General features: G+C 46.4%; 1 protein-coding gene across 14 annotated transcripts in view; it reads right to left on the bottom strand.

Moving 5' to 3' along the window:
• LOC140467942 (EVI5-like protein) overlaps window positions 1-24038 on the bottom strand; it is a 340764-nt gene that overhangs the window by 161034 nt on the left and 155692 nt on the right. For all 14 annotated transcript variants that reach the window (XM_072564014.1, XM_072564018.1, XM_072564024.1 and 11 more), the window contains 4 exons: window positions 18991-19065; window positions 17847-17972; window positions 5310-5453; window positions 2368-2457 (listed from right to left, as the gene is read on the bottom strand). In XM_072564014.1, the coding sequence (XP_072420115.1) occupies window positions 2368-2457; window positions 5310-5453; window positions 17847-17972; window positions 18991-19065 (435 nt within the window). The remainder of the gene's footprint in view (window positions 1-2367; window positions 2458-5309; window positions 5454-17846; window positions 17973-18990; window positions 19066-24038) is intronic.

Consider the following 24038-nt stretch of genomic DNA (forward strand, 5'->3'; position numbering starts at 1 on the left):
GAGGGAGGTGTCAGAGATGGTCCAGGTAAATTTAAGGTCAGGGTGGAATGTGTTGGTGAAGTTGATGAATTGATTAATCTCCTCACGCGAGTACGAGGTGGCGCCAATGCAGTCATCAATGTAGCGGAGGAAGAGGTGGGGAGTGGTGCCGGTGTAATTACGGAAGATCAACTGTTCTACGTAGCCAACAAAGAGACAGGCATAGCTGGAGCCCATATGTGTGCCCATGGCTACCCCTTTGGTCTGGAGGAAGTGGGAGGATTCAAAGGAGAAATTGTTAAGGGTGAGGACCAGTTCGGCCAAACGAATGAGTGTGTCGGTGGAAAGGTACTGTTGGAGACGTCGGGAGAGGAAAAAACAGAGGGCTTGGAGACCCTGGTCATGGTGGCTGGAGGTGTAGAGGGATTGGATATCCATGGTGAAGATGAGGCGTTGGGGGCCGGGGAAACGGAAATCTTGAGGAGGTGGAGGGCGTGGGTGGTGTCTCGAACGTATGTGGGGAGTTTCTGGACTAGGGGTGATAGGACAGTGTCGAGGTAGGTAGAGATGAGTTCAGTGGGGCAGGAGCATGCTGAGACAATGGGTCGGCCAGGGTGGTCAGGCTTGTGGACCTTAGGAATGAGGTAGAACCGGGCAGATTGGAAGCTGTGGGTGGGAGATCTCCTGAGGCGATGAGGTTCTGTATGGTCTGGGAGATGATGGTTTGGTGATGGGGGGGGGTGGGGGGATGGTCGAGGGGGCAGTAGGAAGAGGTGTCCTCGAGTTGGCGTTTGGCTTCAGCGGTGTAGAGGTCAGTGCGCCAGACTACCACTGCGCCCCCTTTATCCGCTGGCTTGATGGTGAGGTCAGGAGTGGAACAGAGGGATTGGAGGGCTGCGCGTTGTGAGTGTGAGAGGTTGGAGTGGGGGAGGGGGGGTCGACAGGTTGAGGCGGTTAATGTCCCGCCGGCAGTTGGAAATGAAGAGGTCGAGGGCAGGTAATAGGCCAGCACGGGGTGTCCAGGTGGATGCAGTGTGTTGGAGGTGGGCGAAGGGGTCCTCGGAAGGTGGGCGGGAATCCTGGTTGTGAAAGTAAGCTCGGAGGCAGAGGCGACGGAAGAATTGTTCGAAGTTAAGGCGTGTATTAAATTCATTGATGCATAGACGGAGGGGAATGAAGGTGAGTCCTTTGCTGAGGACTGATCGTTCGTCCTCAGTGAGTGGGAGGTCCGGAGGGATGGTGAATACTCAGCAGGGCTGGGAGCTGGGATCTGGTGCGGGTGTGGAGTTGGGAGTGGGGGCGGAGCCGGTAACTGGAGTGGGTGTGATGGTGGGGGGGAATGGGGGTGGAGTCATGAGCAGGTGTGGTGTTCCCCTCAGGGTTCTGAGGGCCAGGAATGGTGACAGTGCGATCTGTGGGGGGGGGGGGGGGGGGGGGGGGGGCGTGTCAGCAGAATGCAGGTGAGTGGAGCTGGTGGGGGCGGAAGTGGTGACGACCACGGCAGTAGGGGTGGCGGAAGTCACTGAGCATGTGACATCAGTGATGATGTGAGGAGCAGAAGTGATGTCACGTGTGGTGAATGAGGAATTGTGAGGGGCGGAAGCGGCTGTGGGAGTGGCCAAGATGGGGGCAGAAGTGACATAATCAATCAGCGCGGGGATGGCAGCCGCACCAGCCGCATGGCTAATGGCGTCCAAGCAGTTCCAGAGGCCGGGGGAATGTTTGAGGAGTGCTGGTTATGGAGGTGGGTAGATAAAAGTTTGTTGTACTTACAGTTTTTGATGTTTGAGATGGAATTGAAATACTGTTTGTTGAGAGTATGAATTCTCCTGAGGATGTAGTACAGAGTGGGTCCTTTGCAATTCTGAGAGAGTGTGGCCCTCAGCTGAGGCAGGGCTGACTGTAGAGAGGTTAGGTGCCGGCGCATTGCTGCAAGCGTGGAGCGGAGGATCTTGAAGGAGAACCATTGCTGGTGGTTTTGAATCTGTAGTCTGTACTGTTTGTCCTGTTCGGGTCCGAACTCTGCTGGTTTAAAGGTGGTCCGGAGTCCGTGGGGGATGAGTTGGTTACGCGTGGGATGAGTTGGTTATAACACTTACTGCGTTGTACTAGCAGCACAAATCACTGCATAGCTCACTGACTCTGCTCTTTCCCCTTCACGACTGGGAGGAGACAAATGCTTTTTTTTAAAATGGGGGGGTGGGGGGGAATGGAGAAGATATTAGCAAGATCCTTTTGAGAATAGGGTTTCAGTGACTAAACGCTTTTTAGTGATACACTGGGACACTAAGAATGACTTAAATCTCAGACAGAGATAAAAGCTCCTCCGGGGAAAGGAGCTGTACAGTTGACTTATTTCCTGTTGGCAGAGACAATGATTAAATTTACCTGTGACATTCCTTCCATATCAAGCTGCATCAGTTCCACCTGATTAAACTGAAGGATGGCCATCCCAATGCGAAACACTATTTCCAAGCCCTGTCAACACAAGAATGCACTTCAAAGTAAACGGAGAGTTTGCAAAAGGTAACAAAGCCAGGTCACAAAATGCAAAATGGAAAAGCCAGCCATGCCGATAACTTTCTTTGTTTACCCACACGAATTTCAGGAATAGTTTCCAGGTATCGAATAAAAACAGGCTGTGTCTTCATTATCACACTGCTAACCACATCCCCATTTAAATATAAACGATTGAGTACAAACATTGAGAGATCTAATTTGGTCTGAAGGAATGCCCGAGACCTAATGAAATGAGGGAACAAGTAATGATTTTTTAAATTGATAGTTTGAATCGGTTTGAATCGGTACAAATTTAGGGAGTTAGTAATCAATGTGGTGAGTATTTTATGGAGTGTGGCAAATTAAAGTAAGCTCTTAGTGTGGACTTGAATTCTGTTCAAATACAATTTTTTTGGTGTATAATAGCTAATCCATAATGCTAACGCTAGCCAAGTAAATAGAATGTGAAGGATTCGCATGAAAGAAGAGGTGACCCAACATAATTGAAATTATTCGAATGGTTAGACTCTACAATTTCCGTGACACGGTGGTCATGCATCACAGGTTACAGGACTGCAACTGGGTCACAACAAACCACATTTAGCTCAAAATCAAACATGCCATTTTATTTCTCTTCTCTTCAAGATGACTAAGGAAAGAAGTTGACTTAAACTATTTTGCATACTTCATTTCCACACCCTGTATTCATTGGGCAAAGATAGTACAGTTCACAAAATTTGCATTTTTGCACAGTTTAGAGCAGCCGTCAAAGTAGACGGAGAGAAAGAATTGCATTCAGAAGTTTTGCCATCAGCATGAAGACAACGGGTTAGCCTCCTAATTCCCAGAAGCTGCAACGTCCGACTCTCAATGGCAAATCTCCTTCAGAACAGCTCATCTTAAGACATTGGATCTGAACTTTGAAATCAGTGTCTTGCTGGGAGAGGGTGGCAAGTATTTGTGGGGGGGGGGGGGGGGGGTAGGAAGTTGCAGAATGGGCCAGTAGCGAGTGTTCAGAGGTGATGGAGAAAGAGAAAACAATTAGGATCTCTTGCTTTGAATCAAGTCACTCCTTCTGAACACCATGATTGGAAAGTCACACAAGAATGACGATAGGGGAATTAGCTCAGTTTTGTGCGAGCGATGTCTTGGTCTTGTTTGCTGCTTTATACTTTTTCAACAGACGGTTCCACTTTGAAAGCCATTGTGGAAACAGAGGCCAGAAAGAGAGCTCAGTGAGAAATGCACATGAATACCCACTGTGTGCAGCTCAGGAGTTGCTGCTGACTACCCAGAAGCAGGGATACTCTCTACATTGTACAGAAATGTATTCTATTTTGCAATCACTAGGCTTTGTCAAAATTAAGCCATTTCCCTTGCCAACAATCCTTTAATAAGCCCTTAAAAAACATGAAGTTTCTCCTCAAATAATATACAAGGAATTTCCAAATCACTGTGAACCTCAATAAGTCAACATAAAAGTGAATGATGTGAACTGGAGCCGTGAACACCAGTCAGAGGGGTTGTGAATGGTTGCTGGTTTCACTTGGTGCTGGTAATGAGTTACGATCCCATCCATCACATCTCTATTTAGGTGGTTTGTGATTACATCTGGGAAAGGCCAGATCCACATCACAGGAGGAAAGGAGGAGAAGCAAAACTTTCAGGGAGGGAATGCAACAGGATCTGGACCAGATGGGCCAATGGGCTGAGAAGTGGCAGATGGAGTTTAATTTTGATAAATGCGAGGTGCTGCATTTTGGGAAAGCAAATCTTAGCAGGACTTATACACTTAATGGTAAGGTCCTAGGGAGTGTTGCTGAACAAAGAGACCTTGAAGTGCAGGTTCATAGCTCCTTGAAAGTGGAGTCGCAGGTAGATAGGATAGTGAAGGTGGCATTTGGTATGTTTTCCTTTATTGGTCAGAGTATTGAGTACAGGGGTTGGGAGGTCATGTTGTGGCTGTACAGGACATTGGTTAGGCCACTGTTGGAATATTGCGTGCAATTCTGGTCTCCTTCCTCTCGGATAGATGTTGTGAAACTAGAAAGGGTTCAGAAAAGATTTACAAGGATGTTGCCAGGGTTGGAGGATCTGAGCTACAGGGAGAGGTTGAACAGGCTGGGGCTATTTTGCCTGGAGCGTCGGAGGCTGAGGGGTGACATTATAGAGGTTTATAAAATCATGAGGGGCATGGATAGGATAAATAGACAAAGTCTTTTCCTTGGAGTCGGGGAGCCCAGAACTAGAGGGCATAGGTTTAGGGTGAGAGGGGAAAGATATAAAAGAGACCTAAGGGGCAACGTTTTCACGCAGAGGGTGGTACGTGTATGGAATGAGCTGCCAGAGGATGTGATGGAGGCCGGTACAATTGCAACATTTAAGAGGCATTTGGATGTGCATATAAATAGGAAGCGTTTGGAGGGATATGGACCGGGTGCTGGCAGGTGGGACTAGATTGGATTAGGATATCTGGTCGGCATGGACGGTTTGACCGAAGGGTCTGTTTCCATGCTGTACATCGCTATGACTCTATGAGATGACACTCCGACATGTTTAGTGCATCTCTGAGACTGCACCAATCATGGCTTGATCTCTCTCAAAAGATATGGTGTTAGAGTTTTTGGAACTGTGAAAGGGACGCTCACAGAGAGCTATAATGCACTCTCCAACATGCGACACACCTATTGCAGAGGAGGGCATTCATCTCTTCTCATGTAATGAGGTCTGACATGAACTGGGGAAAGTAAGTAACACACTCAGTCATGCCATTCACTTTCATTTGACTCTATTAGAGTTCAATCAGACTGATGCCTCTGCAAAGATCTTACCTCATACATAAATATGTCAAATATTCTGGTAGCTAACGGCAGTGAAAATGTGGTGAGGAAAATGGTCAGGAACCAGGAAGATGCATACATTGACGTATGGAAACTCTGTGACCGAAAGTGCACGTGCAATTCAGGTAATTGGTCCTAAAATAGACAAAAAAGATGAGAGTTAAACCAATACTGAACACAGAAGCAGATCAGCTTTGAATAAGCAAAGAATGAGGTCAGCCGGGCTACCAGGTCATTTCCTCTGGATTTTGGAATTCTAGTTTAGCTTATCCAAAGAAAAATAGTTAATTAACTCAAGTATATTCTGGCCTCATTATTATTCCCATTAACACACTGCTATGTAGTAGGAGCTTCATATGTAAACTGACTGCTTATTTCCTGCGTTGTATGTAATTTCTGAAAGATCCCAACTATAGAGGAGGAGATTTACCAGGATGGTTCCAAGATTGAGGAATTTTAGCTGCAATGTTAAGTTGAAGAAGCTGTAGTTAGTTTTCACAGAACGAAGGGGATTAAGGAGAGATTGGATCAGGTTAGATAAGGCAGACAAGGAAAGACTACTCCCATTAGATCATGGCTTAAGGACGAATGGTTTACAGAGGAATGGGCTTGGCCAATCGGCGAGAGCAAGAACATTTTTACACAGCAACTGCTAATGACTCAAAACTCTCCCCATGAGTGCAGTCAAAGTGGAGATAAGAACAAGCTCAAAAAGAAAATGGTTGGATATTTGACAGCAATGCATTTACAGGGCTAAAGGGATCCAGCAGGGGAATGGGGCTAATTGGATTAGAGTCTAGATCAGAGTGGTGCTGGAAAAGCACAGCAGGTCAGGCAGCAACTGAGCAGCAGGAAAATCAATGTTTCGGGCAAAAGCCCTTCATCAGGAATGAAGGCAGGGAGCCTCCGGGATGGAGAGATAAATGGGAGGGAGGTGGGGCTGGGGAGAAAGTAGCAAACAGTACACTAATTGGATAAAGATGATAGGTCAGAGAAGTGGGTGGAGCGGATAGGTGGGAAGGAAGATTGGCAGATGGTACGGGTCATGAGGACGGTGCTCAGCTGGAAGGTTGGAACTGGGGTAAGGTGGGGGGAGGGGAAATGGGGAAAGTGGTGAAGTCCACACTGATGCCCTGCAGTTGAAGGTGTTCCAAGGTAGAAGATGAGGCGTTCTTCCTCCAGGTGTCGGGTGATGAGGGAGCAGCGGTGGAGGAGGCCCAGGACCTGCATGTCCTCGGCAGAGTGGGAGGGGGAGTTGAAATGTTGGGCCATAGGGCGGTGGGGCCTCCAGTTAATTGGATTACACTACAGAGGGTTGGCATGGTCTTGATGGGCCAATGGCCTTCTTCTGCATCATACTGACTAAATTTCACAAAGTACTTAATTGGCCATCAGCACTTTGAGGCATCTTGTGATCATGAAAGGATGACAGAAACAGAAGCTTAGCTTCATTGCAACTGCAACGTACAGTCCACATGTAAAATCTATGGAGTGAAAAGAAGAGGTCAATTCTAACTAATATTACTACTCAGACCAGCAGTCGGACAGTCAAATGATTAAAGCAGCAACCATGAGGGTCTTGAGCACAAAGCACGATCTGAATGCAGTGGATTTGGTAGTTTGCAGCTGGTACCAGAAAACAGCCAGGAATCATTGGTACAGGGGGAAAAGGGTGGTCACATCACGCCTTACAAACTCTATGGCAAAGCAGTTGTGTTTAGTCTCACATCGGCCTTCCTTCTCGAGAACCCAACAACTCATTCACCCTCAAGTACCTACATGACGACCTTGGAAAGTTATTGACAGAATCAGCTCCCACTGAGCATTCCAGACACCAACAAATTTGAATTTTAAAAAATGCCTAAATTTCATTTTTTGATATTGTGCCAGTGTTTTTACTGGCCAAATCAAACCAAATATGCTTTGATTATTCTCCTTCATCAGCTTGAAATGATCTTAACCTGCTCTGTACCAAGGAGTTAAATATCACAACAGGTTCTAGTCCAACAAGTTTATTTGGAAGCACTAGAGAACGATCCTAACTTTTCTGACATTGCTTGATGACAGACATTCCTCATCCCTGATGAATAATCTCTGAACCCATTCAAAGTTTATTGCATTTTTCCTGAAATGGGACGCCCAGGATCCTCCACAATACTTCAGCAGAGGCCTAACCAGTAATCTTATAAAGTTTGCCTATGATCTTTGATTCAATAATCTATTTCTTGATTTATCAATCCTAGTAATAAATATTGTTTTCAGCAGAAAATAACCAAGGCACTCAGCTCATTGCAGGATTCTAAAACGTGTCCATTTAAAATATTCATTTCCCCTATTAGTTCTCGCAAAGTGCAGTACTTACCATAGGAGGAGAAAGTCAGGACTGTAGACTTCACATCCCCGAAGTGACCTAATTCACTGCCCTGTCATTCTGAAGCCTGTAACTAGCCACATCACAATACTACTTTGGCAGGTTTCACATGATCTCCAAACTTGGTGTTGCTCTCTACACCTCAGTCAGTATCATTTATAAAAATTAAAAGGGAGTAATGGACTCAAAGCTAGCCTTTGGAAACAGTTCTGGACCTGACCTCCTAGTTTAATAAAGATCCACTCCACCACTCTTTCCTTACTGCCCTGAGGAATTGTACACAAAGCCGTCTCTCCATGGTACGACAGCACGCCACCTGCAGGTTCCCATCGAAGCTGCTCATCATCCGCACTTGGAAATACATGGTCATTCCCTCAGTGTTGTTGGGTCAGGATCCTGGAGTTCCCTCCCTAGCGACACTGTAGGTCTACCGACAGCACCTGGTTCAAGGCTGCACCTCACTAGGGAGGTGAGGGACAGGCGATTACTGCTGACCCAGCCAGCGATAACCCATCTGAAGGAATGAAGGAATGAAGGAATGAAGGAAACATCCCAGCTGGTTCAGCAGTGGCCATCAGGCAGGGCCCGGCCCCCTGTGATGTCAGTGACAGTGTGCCATTGACCCGAAACCCTCAAATCAATTAGAGATAGACAATTAACAGTACTCCGAATCTATACCCAAAGGCACAAGTAGAACAAATGCAAGCTATCGTGAGGAGGTGAGGTAAAAACAGACCACCATTGGAAACAGTCACAGCCTGCAGCACACAGGAAGAATAAAACAGTATTGTTCCAGCTAGACTTCTCATCCACCCACAGTCTAGATTAGAGTGGTGCTGGAAAAGCACAGGTCAGGCAGCATCCAAGGAGCAGGAAAATCGACATTTTGGGCAAAAGCCCTTCAGGAATGATTCATTCCTGATGATGGACTTTTGCCCGAGGTGTCGATTTTTCTGCTCCTCTGATGCTGCCTGACCTGCTGTGCTTTTCCAGCACCACTCTAATCTAGACTCTGATCTCCAGTATCTCAAAATGGTTCTCACTTTTGCCTTTCTCATCTACCCAGACAAAGGAAAGGCCATCAGCAGGAAATAATAACTGTTTCTCTCCTGATAAATACAGTGAGGACCTGGGTATTCCCGGCATTTCCTACTTTTATATTAGTTTCCTGGTAGCAGCAGCATTTTGTGCTCTTGTACAATATGACCTTCAACCCCTAATCTCTCTCTCTCTCTCTCTCTCTCTCTCAGGATAGCTTCAGTCACAAAGATGTACAGCACTGAAAAAAACCCTTTGTTCCAACTTGCCCAAGCCAACCACATACCTTAAACTAATCTTGTCCTATGTGCCAGCATGCAGCTCATATCCCTCTAAACCCTTCCTATTCATACATCCATCCAGATGCCTTTTGAATGCTGTCATTGTACTAATCTTCTCCACTTCCTCTGGTAGCTCATTCCATACATGCACCACTCTGAAAAATTTGTCCCTTAGGTCCCTTTTAAATTTTTTTCCCTCTCACCGGAAACCAATGTCCTCTAGCTTTGGACTACCCCACCCCAGGGAAAAGATTTTGTATATTTACCCTATCCACGCCCTTCATGATTTTACAAACCTCTATAAAAAGGTCACCCCTCAGTATCCGACACTCCAGGGGAAAAAAAAGCCTGGGACACCCGCACCAACCAACCCAGCTACCCTGTGGCTGAACACTAACTCCCCCTCCCACTCCACCAAGGACATGCAGGTCCTTGGCCTCCTCCATCGCCAGACCATGGTAACACGACGCCTGGAGGAAGAGCACCTCATCCAACCACAAGGGATGAATACAGATTTCTCCAGCTTCCACATTTGCTTGTGAGCATAGGAGGTACAGTTAGTAAGTTTGCAGATGATACCAAAATTGGAGGTGTAGTGGACAGCGAAGAGGGTTACCTCAGATTACAACAGGATCTGGACCAGGTGGAGTTTAATTCAGATAAATGCGAGGTGCTGCATTTTGGGAAAGCAAACCTTAGCAGGACTTATACACTTAATGGTAAGGTCCTAGGGAGTGTTGCTGAACAAAGAGACCTTGGAGTGCAGGTTCATAGCTCCTTGAAAGTGGAGTCGCAGGTAGATAGGATAGTGAAGGAGGAGTTTGGTATTCTTTCCTTTATTGGTCAGAGTATTGAGTACAGGAGTTGGGAGGTCATGTTGTGGATGTACAGGACATTGGTTAGGTCACTGTTGTAATACTGCATGCAATTCTGGTCTTCTTCCTATCGGAAAGATGTTGTGAAACTTGAAAGGGTTCAGAAAAGATTTACAAGGATGTTGCCAGGGTTGGAGGATTTGAGCTATAGGGAGAGGTTGAATAGGCTGGGGCTGTTTTCCGTGGAGCGTTGGAGGCTGAGGGTGTGACCTTATAGAGGTTTATAAAATCATGATGGGCTTGGATAGGATAAATAGACAAAGTCTCTTCCCTAGAGACTAGAGAACTAGAGGGTATAGGTTTAGGGTGAGAGGGAAAAGAGACCTAAGGGCAACATTTTCACTCAGAGGGTGATACGTGTATGGAGTGAGCTGCCAGAGGAAGTGGTGGAGGCTGGTACAATTGCAACATTTAAGAGGCATTTGGATGGGTATATGAAGAGGAAGGGTTTGGAGGGATATGGGCCAGGTGGGACTAGATTGGATTGGGATATCCGGTCGGCATGGACAAGTTGGACCGAAGGGTCTGTTTCCGTGCTGTACATCTCCATGACTCTGTGGCCTGTGACTCCACTTTCAAGGAGCTATGAACCTGCACTCCAAGGTCTCTTTGTTCAGCAACACCCCCCAGGACCATTTGTAGTAACTCCTGTAATTAAAACACCATACACATTGTCCACCAGTCTCAATGGGCCTTGGAGAATGCTCTCCTTAAAGCTTGAAAGGTACTAAATCTAAGATTGACCACTTGTCGGGGGAGGGGAGCCCTTTTGTATTCTGGGGCCACTATAACCCCTTGGAAAGGCAGCACAAGTCAAAGATAATCGAAAGGGCAAATAAATACACTGAAACGGTTCGAATGAGAGTAAGTGGTCAGGTTTTACAACTGGCATGGAGAAAGTGAGGACAACAAATACTGGAGATCAAAGTCAAAAAGTGTGGTGCTGGAAAAGCACAGCAGGTCAGGCAGCATCCGAGGAGCAGGAGAATCAATGTTTTGGGTAAAAGCCCTTCATCAGGAATGGGATAGCACATGCAGCAACCTGTAGATTAGATTAGATTACTTATATTGTGGAAACAGGTCCTTCGGCCCAACAAGTCCACACCGCCCCACCGAAGGGCAACCCATCCATACCCCTACTCCTACCCCTTACCTAACACTATGGGCAATTTAGCATGGCCAATTCACCTGACCTACACATCTTTGGACTCTGGGAGGAAACCGGAGCACCCGGAGGAAACCCACGCAGACACGGGGAGAACGTGCAAACTCCACACAGTCAGTCGCCTGAGGCGGGAATTGAACCCGGGTCTCCAGCACTGTGAGGCAGCAGTGCTAACCACTGTGCCACCGTACTGCCCACCACTGTACTGAGCGTGTGATTCCCAATTACTGTAGGCATTCCAATTCAGCCTCTACTTCAGCGCACAGGGGACAGCTGTGCTTTGCAGTATTCGGTCAGGCCTCTGCCTACTGAGATGGTGGCTTTTACCTCCCTCACACCCCTATGGAAGGCTTCAAGACACTTCCCAATTACTTCATATAGGCTGCCACCACTCATTTTAAAAACCCTGTATTTTTCTGACCAAAAACTCTTTGTAGCTAGCCCCTTCCCAAAAGATTAAGACTGGGCCTTTGCATCACCACCCAGGGGAGTCAGACTATCTTTTGCCAATGGTTACAGAGATTATAGTGGCCCCCAAAATACAAAAGGGCTCCCCCCAGTGGCCAATCTTAGTCTTGGTGTCTCTCAAGCTGATTGGCAAGATGCCCCATCAGAGTTCTGAAAGGTTTGTTCCCAATACAGTTGCAACAAAATCTACAATCACCTGATGAAGGAGCGTCGCTCCAAAAGCTAGTGTGCTTCCAATTAAACCTGTTGGACTATAACCTGGTGTTGTGTGATTTTTAACAAAATCTACGGTTCCATTTACATAGAAACGTCTTCTTCCATATCTGGGGCAGGGCATTTACCTGAAGTTTTATCTTAATTGGGACCACTGGTTACCAAAGGCTGAGGACAGCATCATCTCTGGAGCCCTGAAAAGCCCAAGACCCTTTCTGCATGTTTTCACAGGGAAGGGCCAGTTCTAGAGCTTTCCTAAGTACAGATCTGGTTCAGTCAGTAGCTTCCTTTCGGTCACATTATTAATTCCACAAACTGTGCGATTCCTTAACATATCCTGAAGTACTGACCCATACTCAGCGCTCTGCCAATTTCCATAGTCTTGTGAAGAATTCAGTAAGTGGCTCCCCAGAAAGTCTGTGTTAAACATGTAATGTTGCAATGCAACAGATGGTTTGGTGTCACTGTGTTCCACGACCACATCTATCAATTCGTCAAAGGGTTGTGACCCCAAGGTTGTTGGGTAGGTTATACGCTACAATACTGGAAGTTGGGGCCTGAGTGGTGAGCAGAATGACTCTTTGTTGGTGATCTCTATCTGTTCGCTTTAAAAGCAAAAGTATCTCATTGTTTCAGCACACCGGGACAAATCTTCCACATCTGCATTGTAAGGTTCCAGTTTCCCCAACAATCGCTTCTCCAATATTTCCCTGTCATGGTCTTACCAGATTCATTGAAAGGCAAGGGTGCCCAAACTTTTGTTTACTCTCATTGCCACTGTAATAACTCAAAGTTTGACAGGAAAGGAACATCATTTATTATTGTAGGAGTAAGTTACAGCAGGTGCTGGGACCTCTACTGAAAACAACAGGCTGGAGATCACAGCTGGTCAGACAGCGTCACGGATGGAGAGTGCACTAACATGGAGTCTCCATGACTCTCCATCGGAGGTAAGCTCTCAGCTCTGAAGAGTCATCTAGACTTGAAACGTTACTGTGCTCTATCTCTATGGATGCTGTCTGACCTGCTGTGATCTCCAGCATTTGTTTTCAGTCATCATTTACTATTGAGTGACGGCCTGCCACTGCGTAGGCTCGTCTCAGGCCATTCCTGGGTCTGTTCAATAAAGGGCTCAGGTAATGATTTCCAATTGAGCAGGCCATGACCTGTTACCAAGGGAACTCATACTCAACAAGCTCCACGAGGAGATAATACGTCATTTCCCACATGTCTTAAAGGGGTTATCACACCCACGTTAAGAATTGTTACCCTGCATGATGTAAGCAAAGCTAAAAGCCCTCCAAGTTAGTCCTATTTCAAAAAAAAATTGCACATGCCCAGAACATATCCATTTATAAGTACGACAAACACTTAGTATTTCTGTTCTCCAGAATCTGCAAAGTGTTGGAGAGAATTTGCAAGTTTTGCATCATCTGTGGAGAAAGAAATAGTTCACATCAAGTCAGGTCACCTGCAAGTTCTGCTCCAGGCCACTCCCCATCTTGGATCGATTGCTGTTCCGTCAGTGTGACAGGGTTAAAACCCTGGAATTCCTTCCCTAACAGCATTGTGGATCTACCTACAGCACATGGACTGCAGCAGTACAAGGAGGCACCTCACAACCACCTTCTCAAGGGCAACTAGGGACAGACAAATGCTAACTCAGCCGGCGATCTCCATGTCCCATAAATGAATAAAATCAAAGGGCTGGAATATTGTGGTTGGCGTGCTGTTGGCAAAAGGGAGAGGAGGAGCTAATGTAATAGATGGCAAAGGTTCCCAGAGCAAAAAAAAAAACCAAAGGCAGTGCTAACGGTGGGAAGGGAGTGTAGAATAGGTGTTAACAATTGGTGTTAATAACAGAAAATTAGGTCAGCTCTGTTGAGACCAAACGCATGCAAACAAGGCACTAGGGGTAGGAATGGAAGGGATGTGATTAAAATGGAGCACAGAGTTCATAATCTGAAGTTGTTAGCACTTGAAGGGCCTGAGCAAAGAAAATGTTGAGATGTTCCTCCAGTTTGTGTTAGGCTTTGCTCAGCCACAAACAAACCCGAGACCTTCGAGTCCCTTGCCATTTTAACACACCAGCTTGCTGACATTTTTATCCAAAGCCTACTGCAGTATTCCAGTGAAGCCCAACATAAGCTGGAGAAAGTGTCTCTCATTTCTCACTTAGGGTTTTAACAGCCTTGAGGATTTAGAGTCATAGAGATGTACAGCACGGAAACAGACCCTTCGCTCCAACCCGTCCATGCCAACCAGATATCCCAACCCAATTAGATTAGTGACAGTGCGGAAACAGGCCCTTCAGCCCAACAAGTCCACATCGACCCTCCGAAGAGCAACCCACCCAGACCCATTCCCCTACATTTACCCAATCACCTAACATTACAGGCAATTTAACATGGCCAATTCACCTGACCTGCACATCTTTGGACTGTGGGAAGAAACCGGAGCACCCGGAGGAAACCCACGCAGACACGGGGAGGACGTGCAAACTCCACACAGACAGTTGACCAAGGCAGGAATTGAACCCAGGTCTCTGGCGCTGTGAGGCAGCAGTGCTAACCACTTTGCCACCGTGCCGCCCCCCTTTATTAGATTAGATTACTTACAGTGTGGAAACAGGCCCTTCGGCCCAACAAGTCCACACTGCCCCGCCGAAGCGTAACCCACCCATACCCCTACATCTACATCTACCCCTTACCTAACACTACGGGCAATTTAGCATGACCAATTCACCTAACCTGCACATTTTTGGATTGTGGGAGGAAACCGGAGCACCCGGAGGAAACCCACGCAGACACGGGGAGAACGTGCAAACTCCACACAGTCAGTCGCCTGAGGCGGGAATTGAACCCGGGTCTCTGGCGCTGTGAGGCAGCAGTGCTAACCCACTGTGCCACCAATCTAGTCCCACCTGCCAGCACCCGACCCATATCCCTCCAAACCCTTCCTATTCATATACCCATCCAAATGCCTTTTAAATGTTGCAATTGTACCAGCCTCCACCACTTCCTCTGGCAGCTCATTCCATACACGTACCACCCTCTGCATGAAATCGTTGCCCCTTAGGTCTCTTTTATATCTTTCCCCTCTCACCCTAAACCTATGCCCTCTAGTTCTGGACTCCCCGACTCTAGGGAAAAGACTTTGCCTATTTATCCTCTCCATGCCCCTCATGATTTTATAAATCTCTGTAAGGTCACCCCTCAGCCTCCGATGCTCCAGGCAAAACAGCCCCAGCCTGTTCAACCTCTCCCTATAGCTCAAATTCTCCAACCCCGGCAACATCCTTGTAAATCTTTTCTGAACCCTTTCAAGTTTCACAACATCTTTCCGATAGGAAGGAGACCAGAATTGCACGTAATATTCCAACAGTGGCCTAACCAATGTGCTGTACAGCCGCAACATGACCTCCCAACTCCTGTACTCAATACTCTGACCAACAAAGGAAAGCACAGGGGGGAGAAGGAGCAAAGGGAACAGATGGTGAAGCCCCCCCCCCCCCCCCCAGACCGAGTGTTGTTCTAGGAGAAGGATAGTTGCTGAATTGGTAGGCCAGCTGTGCTGAGAACGAATCTTCACTATCCTGTCTACCTGCGACTCCACTTACAAGGAACTTCTAGTTAAAGACTTAACATCAAGTTCAATAGCTTCAGACAATAAACACGAATCCCCCATTCTGGTTACATCCCCTTTCCCCACCAGAAACCCAACAATGTCTTTTCTGCATGCATTCATTCTCAGCACAGCTGGCCTACCAATTCAGCAACTATCCTTCTCCTAGGACAACACGCGGTCTGGGGGTGGGGGTGGGGGGGGGAGCAGGGGGCTTCACCATCTGTTCCCCTTGCTCCTTCTCCCCACTGTGCAAACAGCACAAAAACCATCTTTATGTTCCAGCTCTCTTAGCAGAGATGAATTTTGTTTCCCTTTCCACAGAAGCAGCCAGATCTGCTGAGTTTCTCCAGCACTTTGTTTTATCTAAGTAAGTTGGGAATGAAAGTTGAAGGTGGGCCTGAAGTAAAAACCAGCTGCCCAGATGTTAAAGCTCACCCACACAGGGGGTGTGGGCATTGTCAGCTGGGCCAGCATCTATTGGCCCTGGTTGCCCTTGAGAAGGTGGTGGTCGAGTGCCTACGTGAAGTGTTGCAGTCCATATACTGAGGGAACACCCAACAATGCCACGATTTCAACCAGTGACGGTGAAAGATTGGCTATATACTTCCAAGTCTGAATGGTGAGTGGTTCGGAGTGGAACTTGCAGGGGGTGGTGTTCCCATGTATCTGCTGCTCTTGCCCTTCTAGAGATAATGGTCCTGGGTTTGGAAGGTGCTAATGAAGGAGTCTTGGTGCATTTCTACAGTGCATCTTGTAGATACTAATTGCTACTGCTGTTGAATGGCAGTGGTGGACAGCACGAATGATTGTGGATCAGAGGTATGTGTAAACAAAATCAAACTTCAAGGAAAGGCAGCAGAGGGCAGCTCCCTTCTGACTGTACTGCCACCTGTACTGAATCGGACCTTCTGGTGGGTCAGGATATACCCAGGGGCTGGTGATGGTGCTGTCTGGGACAGTGTCTGCAAGGTATGATTGAGAATACAAATAGGTCAGGCTGTTACTTGACTGGTCTGCGAGACAGCTCTCCCAATCTTGGCATTAATCCCTTACGTTAATGCTGAGAACTTGGTAGGGTTTGTCAGGCAGCACAGTGGTTAGCACTGTTGCCTCACAGTAACAGGGACCCTAGTTCGATTCCAGCCTCGGGCAACTGTTTGTGTGGAGTTTGCACATTCTCCTCTTGTCTGCATGGGTTTCCATCGGGTGCTCCAGTTTCCTCCCACAGTCCAAAGGTGTGCAGGTGAGGGTGGATTGGCCATGCTAAATTGCCCATAGTGTTCAGGGATGTGCAGGCTAGATAGGTTGGCCATGGGAAATGCAGGGTTACAGGGACTGGCTTGGGTGGTGTAGGGATGGTCTGGGTAGGATGCTATTCAGCCAGTTGGTGTGGACTCGATGGGCCAAAAGATCCCTACAGTGGAAAAGAGGGCCAATGTGTTTGCCATTGTCATTTCCAGTAATGCTTATCTGGTTTCGTTCCTTTTTTCCTTATTAGTGGCTTGACACAACTGAGTGACTTGTAGCAGCAAAAGGGAGTTAACAATAAACCACATTGTTATGGGTGTGGTGTCACATGAAGGCCAGACCACCATGGTGGTATCTTTTCCTAAAAGGACATTTTTATGACAACCAAGGATTTCACAAATCCAGATTGTGGAAATGGTTTTAAAAATTTAATCTGTGGTGCTGGGTTTTGAAACCAGATCCCATGGGCCTCTGGATTTCTAGGCCAGTGACAATACCACAAGGCCATTGCTTCAGCATCGGATTCCTTTAGTTTTTAGGAGCCAATGCTTATTTAATGGAAATGGTCCAGATCAGGATGCTAACAGAGAGGAGGGTAAGACAGTGAAGATAAACATGGACCTGCCACATGCACGCTTCCAAAACCAGTAAGCAGTGATGTTACAGGTAAACAAGGTATTTTTTACCTTGGAGTTGGGAAATGACAAACATCGATCAGCATCATTATACAGTTAATGAAAAACAAAGACAATGGGACTGAGCACATCGACAGGCATTGAATTAATGATTTAAACAAGGTACTCAACAGATTATAAAAGAGGAGAAAAAGACGAAGTGTTTTATATCAAGGGCAGATAGCTGATACCCACTGGTTGGATTGCCTGAGCCGGGCAGGAACTACACGCCATCTCCCCCCGCCCTCCCTCCTCCCCGAGCTGGGCAGGAACTACACGCCATCCGCCTCCCCCCCCCCCCCCCTCACCTCCCCGAGCTGGGCAGGAACTATCTGTGGTCTTCTAATTCCTATGTTTTGTACGTTCCCAATGGCAGCAGAGCCTTCTCAGGTTTTGATCCCAAGCTCTGGAATGCCATCCCTACTCCTCTCTGCCTGCCCTCCTGCTCCTACTCCCCAAAAGATAGCTTTTTGACCAAACTTTTGTGGTGTTTAATTTAGCCTAAGTTTCACATACACAATTCTCTCCAAAGCAGTGGCCAGCTTTGAAGGAGTTCTCAGCTGGTTACCTGGATTAAGTACTCAAACTGGTAGATGCAGAGTCCTAGCTCTGCCATACTGGGCTTGAAGAGCTCTCTCAATCGATATTCTTGCATCAAACGCACAAACACACAAAACGCTTCTTCTTCAGGCATCTGGTAAAAGAAAGCAAAATTTGCTGCAAACAAGGCATTCAGAAGTTGTGCAAATATTGTTAGGATGTTTCAACAGTGGCACCAATCAGACCCAACAAGGCAATAAAACCATTGAGTAAAGAACAGGTATTATTGAGAAAGATTGACTGTCAAAGATAAAGAGATATAAAACAATAACCTTGGAAGGATCGAGGGATGGAGTCACAGTGAGAAGCAAATGTACATTTTGAACTTTTCCCTGAGGCTATTAAGCTGGTATTTCAAAATTGGATTACTATGTCTGCAAGATTGTTACAAGATTTAACAGAAATGCAGTCTGAAGCACCGACCAGGCTCTGAGAATCAGACCTAAAAAGACCAACAAAATACATGGCCATTACACATGATGAGAATATCAATAAATTAATAAGTGGTTGTTCTCTACAGTATTTGTTCTCTAAAAGTGCGATCAGGACAGCATCTTTTACAGGGTGTCTGCTGCGAATAACACCACCACAAAATTTAGGCGATCAGGAAACCAATATAAAATCAAATTATTTCAGATGTTGGAGACTGGAGGAACAACAAAGTTGTAGAGAAATTCAGCAGGTCAGGTATGGAGTTCATGCTTTGAATCCAACATGACTGTCCTTGGAATTGAAATGTTAACTCGCTCTCTCTCTCTATCTCTCTCTATAGATCCTGTCAGGCCTGCTGAGCTTCTCTCACATTTTGGTTGTTTGATCACAATGGTCTCATTGGAGTACACATACTGACTGTCTATATCACATCCAAACAGTAACAGGGATGTGTTCACTGGCTTAATACTGCCTCGAGCAAGTTTCACCCATGTGGACTATGGCTGGATTTTGTAAGACAGACATTTGAAGTAAAGGAATGAGCAGCAAAGCTGATACCAGGGGAAGTGTTATCAAGGCTTTGTGCTAAGCCTCACGGCAGCACTCTTTAAAGACACATCATGACTTTTTACAGGAATTGTTGACCACAGTGCATCGTTAGAGAAGTTATTCACACTCACCTGCATGAGGAGCAGCCCCACAATGAATGCACTTCCTTGGCAATATCCAACTTCACGGTCAACCAAAGAGTATGCCTGGAACAAAGCAACTGGATAGTCTCAAACCTGGGAGAAAATTCTGACACTTACACTACACGGTGACTCAGCAGTGCAGTCATACTGCCACTTAATAATAAAGGGCATATTGGAGACTTTATCTGGTCAAACCAACAGTCGATACAACCAATTTATCCAAAGTCTTCCTCAATTTCTAGCACTACCTGTGCATATGAATGAGAATGCTCCATACTGGAAGCCAAAAGAACAGCGTTGAGGTTTCACCTTACAGGTTATGACTGTGAAATTCACCACTGGGGTTGTTACATGATAACTGTTCATTGATAACTGTACATGATCATTGATTAATAAAAACATGCGGAGTCAAACACCCAACCCAGTGTATTGTCACAGTAAGCAAATATGCCAATCAGATTACGGTGTATAGATGTGAAACAATCCAGGGAGTAACCGTCTCTTGATGGAGTGCTGCTAAGCCTGGAGGGTGAGACTCATACATCAGCTACAACTTAGTGGGGTGGCACTGTGGCTCAGGGGTTAGCACTGCTGCCTCTCAGCGCCAGCGATCTAGGTTCGATTTCAGCCTCAGGCGACTGTCTGTGTGGAGTTTGCACGTTCTCCCCGTGTCTGCGTGGGTTTCCTCCGGGTGCTCCGGTTTCCTCCCACAGTCCAAACATGTGCAGGTTAGGTGGATTGGTCATGCTAAACTGCCCGTAGTGTTTAGGGATATGTAGGTTAGGTGTATTAGTCAGGGGTAAGTTTAGGGGAATGGGTCTGGGTGGGTTATTCTGTAGAGGATCGGCAGCGACTTGTTGGCCGAAGGGCCTGTTTGCACACTGTAGGGATTCTATGAAAAACTTATCACTATCAAATAAGATTCACTGAACTCAACTTCTTTCAGAACTAAATTCACAACTTGATATTACCAAAGTAATTCATATCCAGGTATAAAAACATACAGGGAAATAAAACAGAAATGAGGAAAACAGCTCATGTTTAAGGATGAATTCAAAGTTGCTTCCTGTGTTGTGCATTGAATGTTTTTCCAGCCATTTGCCTCGTGTTCACTCCAAATGTGAAACTGGTTTGATTTAGATGACACCACAACCCTGAATTAAATCTCAGGGTATTACTGTACTCACTTTCATTATCACCCATTTCCCAGCACTGAATTAATAACCTAAACATATGCCATGCCACAGCACATGAACGTTCAGGAGTAATAAGAAACAGTGCAGGAAGTACACAACAGTGCAAGTATATAAGCCTCATGTGGTGTGTTACTACTTTACAGCAGCCTTTCGAGAGCCATCCCACAAGGTGGGAGCTGGTTTAGCCCTGGGGGCCAAGCTGGCACTGAAGGGATAATTTGATTTGATTTGATTTATTACTGTCACGTGTACTGAGATAGTGAAGTGTTGTGTTATGTGCTTTATAGACAGATTGTTCTGTTACTTTGATGCACTTGTACAGTAAACAGTGTAGGTTACAACGTTACAGCTGCCGTGAAACTGCAGAGAGAGATCAATATTAACATTAACATTCAACAATCTGATAACAGCAGGGAAGAAGCTGTTCCTGAATCTGGTTGTTTGCGTGTACAAACTTTTATCTCTTCTGCCCAATGGGAGAGGGTGGAACGGAGTAAACCCAGAGTGGGATGTGTCCTTGATTATGTTGGCTCCATCCCGAAGTATAGGTGGAGTCAATAGATGGGAGGCTGATTTGCAAGTTGGACAGTGCTGTGTTCACAACTCGGTCGTTTCTTTTGGTCCTGGGGAGAACAGTTGTCATACCACGCTGTGATGCATCCACCTATAGAAACTGGTAAGTGTCTTGAGGGACATGCCAACTCTCCTTGGTCTCCTGAAGTAGTATAGGCTTTTCTGTGCTTTCTTGAATGCGGTGTCAACGTGAGTGGGTCCAGGACAAATTGTTGGTGATGGTCATTCCCAGGAGCTTGATGCTATTGACCATCCATTTCAGCATCACTGAAGCAGTCAGGGGCATGCCCTCCACACTCTCGTTTTATTCACATTGATGGAGAGATTGCCATCTCTTCACACCATGCCATTAAACACTCAATTTCTTTCCTGTACTCCACCTCATTGTAAGAGATCCAACCGACAATGGTGGTGTCGTCAGCAAACTTGTAAATGGAGTTGGTGTAAAGTTTAGCCACATGATTGTGTATGTATAAGGAGTACAGTAGGTGACAGAGTACACCCCTCTGCAAGGCACCAGTGTGGAAGATTATCATTAGGTGTTGCTAGGTATAACCAGAGTGGGATGGGTCTTTGATGATGTTGGTTCCTTTTCCTCTGCAGCAGGAAGTATAGATGGGAGGCTGGTTTGGGCTGTGTTCACTGTGGTCTGTTTGAGAATCCAGTTTCGGTGGGCGGGGGGGGAATGCAGAGCAGAGACCTCGGTCCCCAAGTTTGGAGAGGACTTTGTTTGCAATAGTGATGTTGAAGGCAGACCTGTAGTCAATAAGTGGGAGCCTGATATAGGTATCCTTGTTGTCCAGATGTTCCAGGGAGGAGTGTGGGGCCTGAGAGATGGTGCGTGCCATGGACACATTCCACCAGGAGGCGAATTGCAAGGGATCAATGCAATCTGGGTGCTGAAGGGGACATTAACAGTGACCAACCTCTCAAAGCACCTCAATCATGGAGGTCAGAGACACCAGATGGTAGTCATTGAGGCACACTGCATGGCCTTTCTGTAGCACTGGGATGAAGGAGATCTTATTGAAGCAGATGGGGACTTTAGAACATAGCAACGAGAGGTTAAAGGTGTCTGCAAATACTCCTGTCAACTGGCCCCCACAGGATCAGAGTGCATGGCCAAAGAATCCATCTGGGACGGCCGCATTCCATGAGTTCACCTTTAAAGACAGCAGATCTAACATCTGTGATAGTGACAGAGAGTACAGGTGACTGCATTTCACTGAGCTTCTGTTCAAAGCAAGCATAGAATGCATTGGACTCTCCAAGGAGGGATATATTATATGTTCAACGTTATTTGTAGCCAATGATGTCATGTAAGCCTTGCCACAAACACGTGTCCAGGTAGTTAGTCTGCACCTCAAGCTTAGTTTGGTGTCTCTGATGGCCTTGTGAAGGGCAGACCTGGATTTCCTGTAAAGGTCAGGGTCACCCGACTGGAACACCTCCGACCTGGACTCGAGGAGGAGTGGATCTCCCGGTCCATCCACGGTTTCCGGTCAGACAACACTCTGATTTACCTCTTCAGCATGCAGTCACCCGTGTACTTACTAACGAAGGCTGCAATGGTAGGAGCATACACGTTTAGGTTAGCTGCTGAGTTCTTGAATATGAACCAGTCCACAGACTCTCAGAGCAGTCTCTCAGAGCAACACTGCACTATTTTCTGGACTGGGTCCTCAAGCCTCAGTTTCTGCTTGTGAACAGTGTTGTGGTCTGATTTTAACAATGACCTACTGAGTACTGCAAAGTGAAATGAAGGCTCCCAGTTGAATGAGGGGATTGAACTGAGGGATACAATATGCTGGACCCAGAGATGATGCTAACCTGCCTGAATGAGGACCGACAGCCTGATCTGCCCGTTTTTTTAATCTAGTTGCCTTACACGGAAAGACTGAAGCGACTGGGCTTGTATCCCCTTGAGTTTAGAAGGCTGAGAGGGGATCTGATTGAAACGTATAGGATTATGAAAGGATTGGACACTCTGGCAGGAGGAAACATATTTCCGCTGATGGGGGAGTGCCGAACCAGAGGACACAGCTTAAAAATACGGGGTAGACCATTTAGGACAGAGATGAGGAGAAACGTCTTCACCCAGAGAGTGGTGGCTGTGTGGAATGCTCTGCTCCAGAGGGCAGTGGAGGCCCAGTCTCTGGATTCATTGAAGAAAGAATTGGATAGAGCTCTTAAAGATAGTGGAGTCAAGGGTTATGGAGATAAGGCTGGAACAGGATACTGATTGGGAATGATCAGCCATGATCATATTGAATGGCGGTGCAGGCTCGAAGGGCTGAATGGCCTACTCCTGCATCTATTGTCTATTGTCTATTGTCTAGTTCCACACCTTTTACTAACTTTACTTGGACAAAAATCTATACCTTCACTACCAGGTGGAGTGAATGGGGAAAGAGAACAGGCACATGAGAGCAGGAGGAGAAGTGGGAAAGAAGACAGCAGAGAGTTCCAGATTTTCACTATTCTTTGCGAAGAACTGCATCCTGGTATCACCTCCTACCGAGAAAAAGCAAAACTGCTGGAAGTCTGAAATAAAAAACAGGACATGCTCAACAAATCTGGCAGTGAGAGAATGAGAATGGTGAGTGGAAAGTCTTTCTGAATCACATTTGGATGTGTTTCCATAGGTGCTGCCTGATATCCTTCACTGTTTGTATTACTCCCAAACATTGTAGTACTAGTCATCTGTTTAATATCAGCAGAGTCAGTGTGCCTGCTACAAGTGTTTATTTGTGGTTAATAGTTCAATACAAACTCCAGTCAGCTCTCCTCTCTGTTTACTGGCAAAAACCAATCCCTTAAATTATGTTCCAATGAGCACTTGCTAATCTTGGTGTCTGGAACATGCCCTGGTTCACACTTAAGGGATCATCCTTCACATACCGTCAATGAATACATTAATCCTAATTTTACAGTTCTGCCCCTTGTTTTCAACTCCCCAAGGGAAATGGTTCCCCTTCATCCATCTCATCAACTCCTTTAATTATGACTGAAAACAATTAGATCGCCTCAACCTTTACTTCATCATGAAGTGAATACAATCACAGTTTGGTAATTTGTTCCCCTGTACCTCTGTGGGAATCGAACGATTCTTCTGCCGCCTCCGAGCTTACTTTCACAATCAGGACTCCTGCCCACCTTCCAAGGACCCCTTTGCCCACCTCCAACACACTCCACCCATCTGGACACCCCGTGCTGGCCTATTACCTGCCCTCGATCTCTTCATTTCCAACTGCTGCTGAGACGTTA

Source organism: Chiloscyllium punctatum, chromosome 46 (assembly GCF_047496795.1).
Source record: "Chiloscyllium punctatum isolate Juve2018m chromosome 46, sChiPun1.3, whole genome shotgun sequence".
NCBI lineage: Eukaryota > Metazoa > Chordata > Chondrichthyes > Orectolobiformes > Hemiscylliidae > Chiloscyllium > Chiloscyllium punctatum.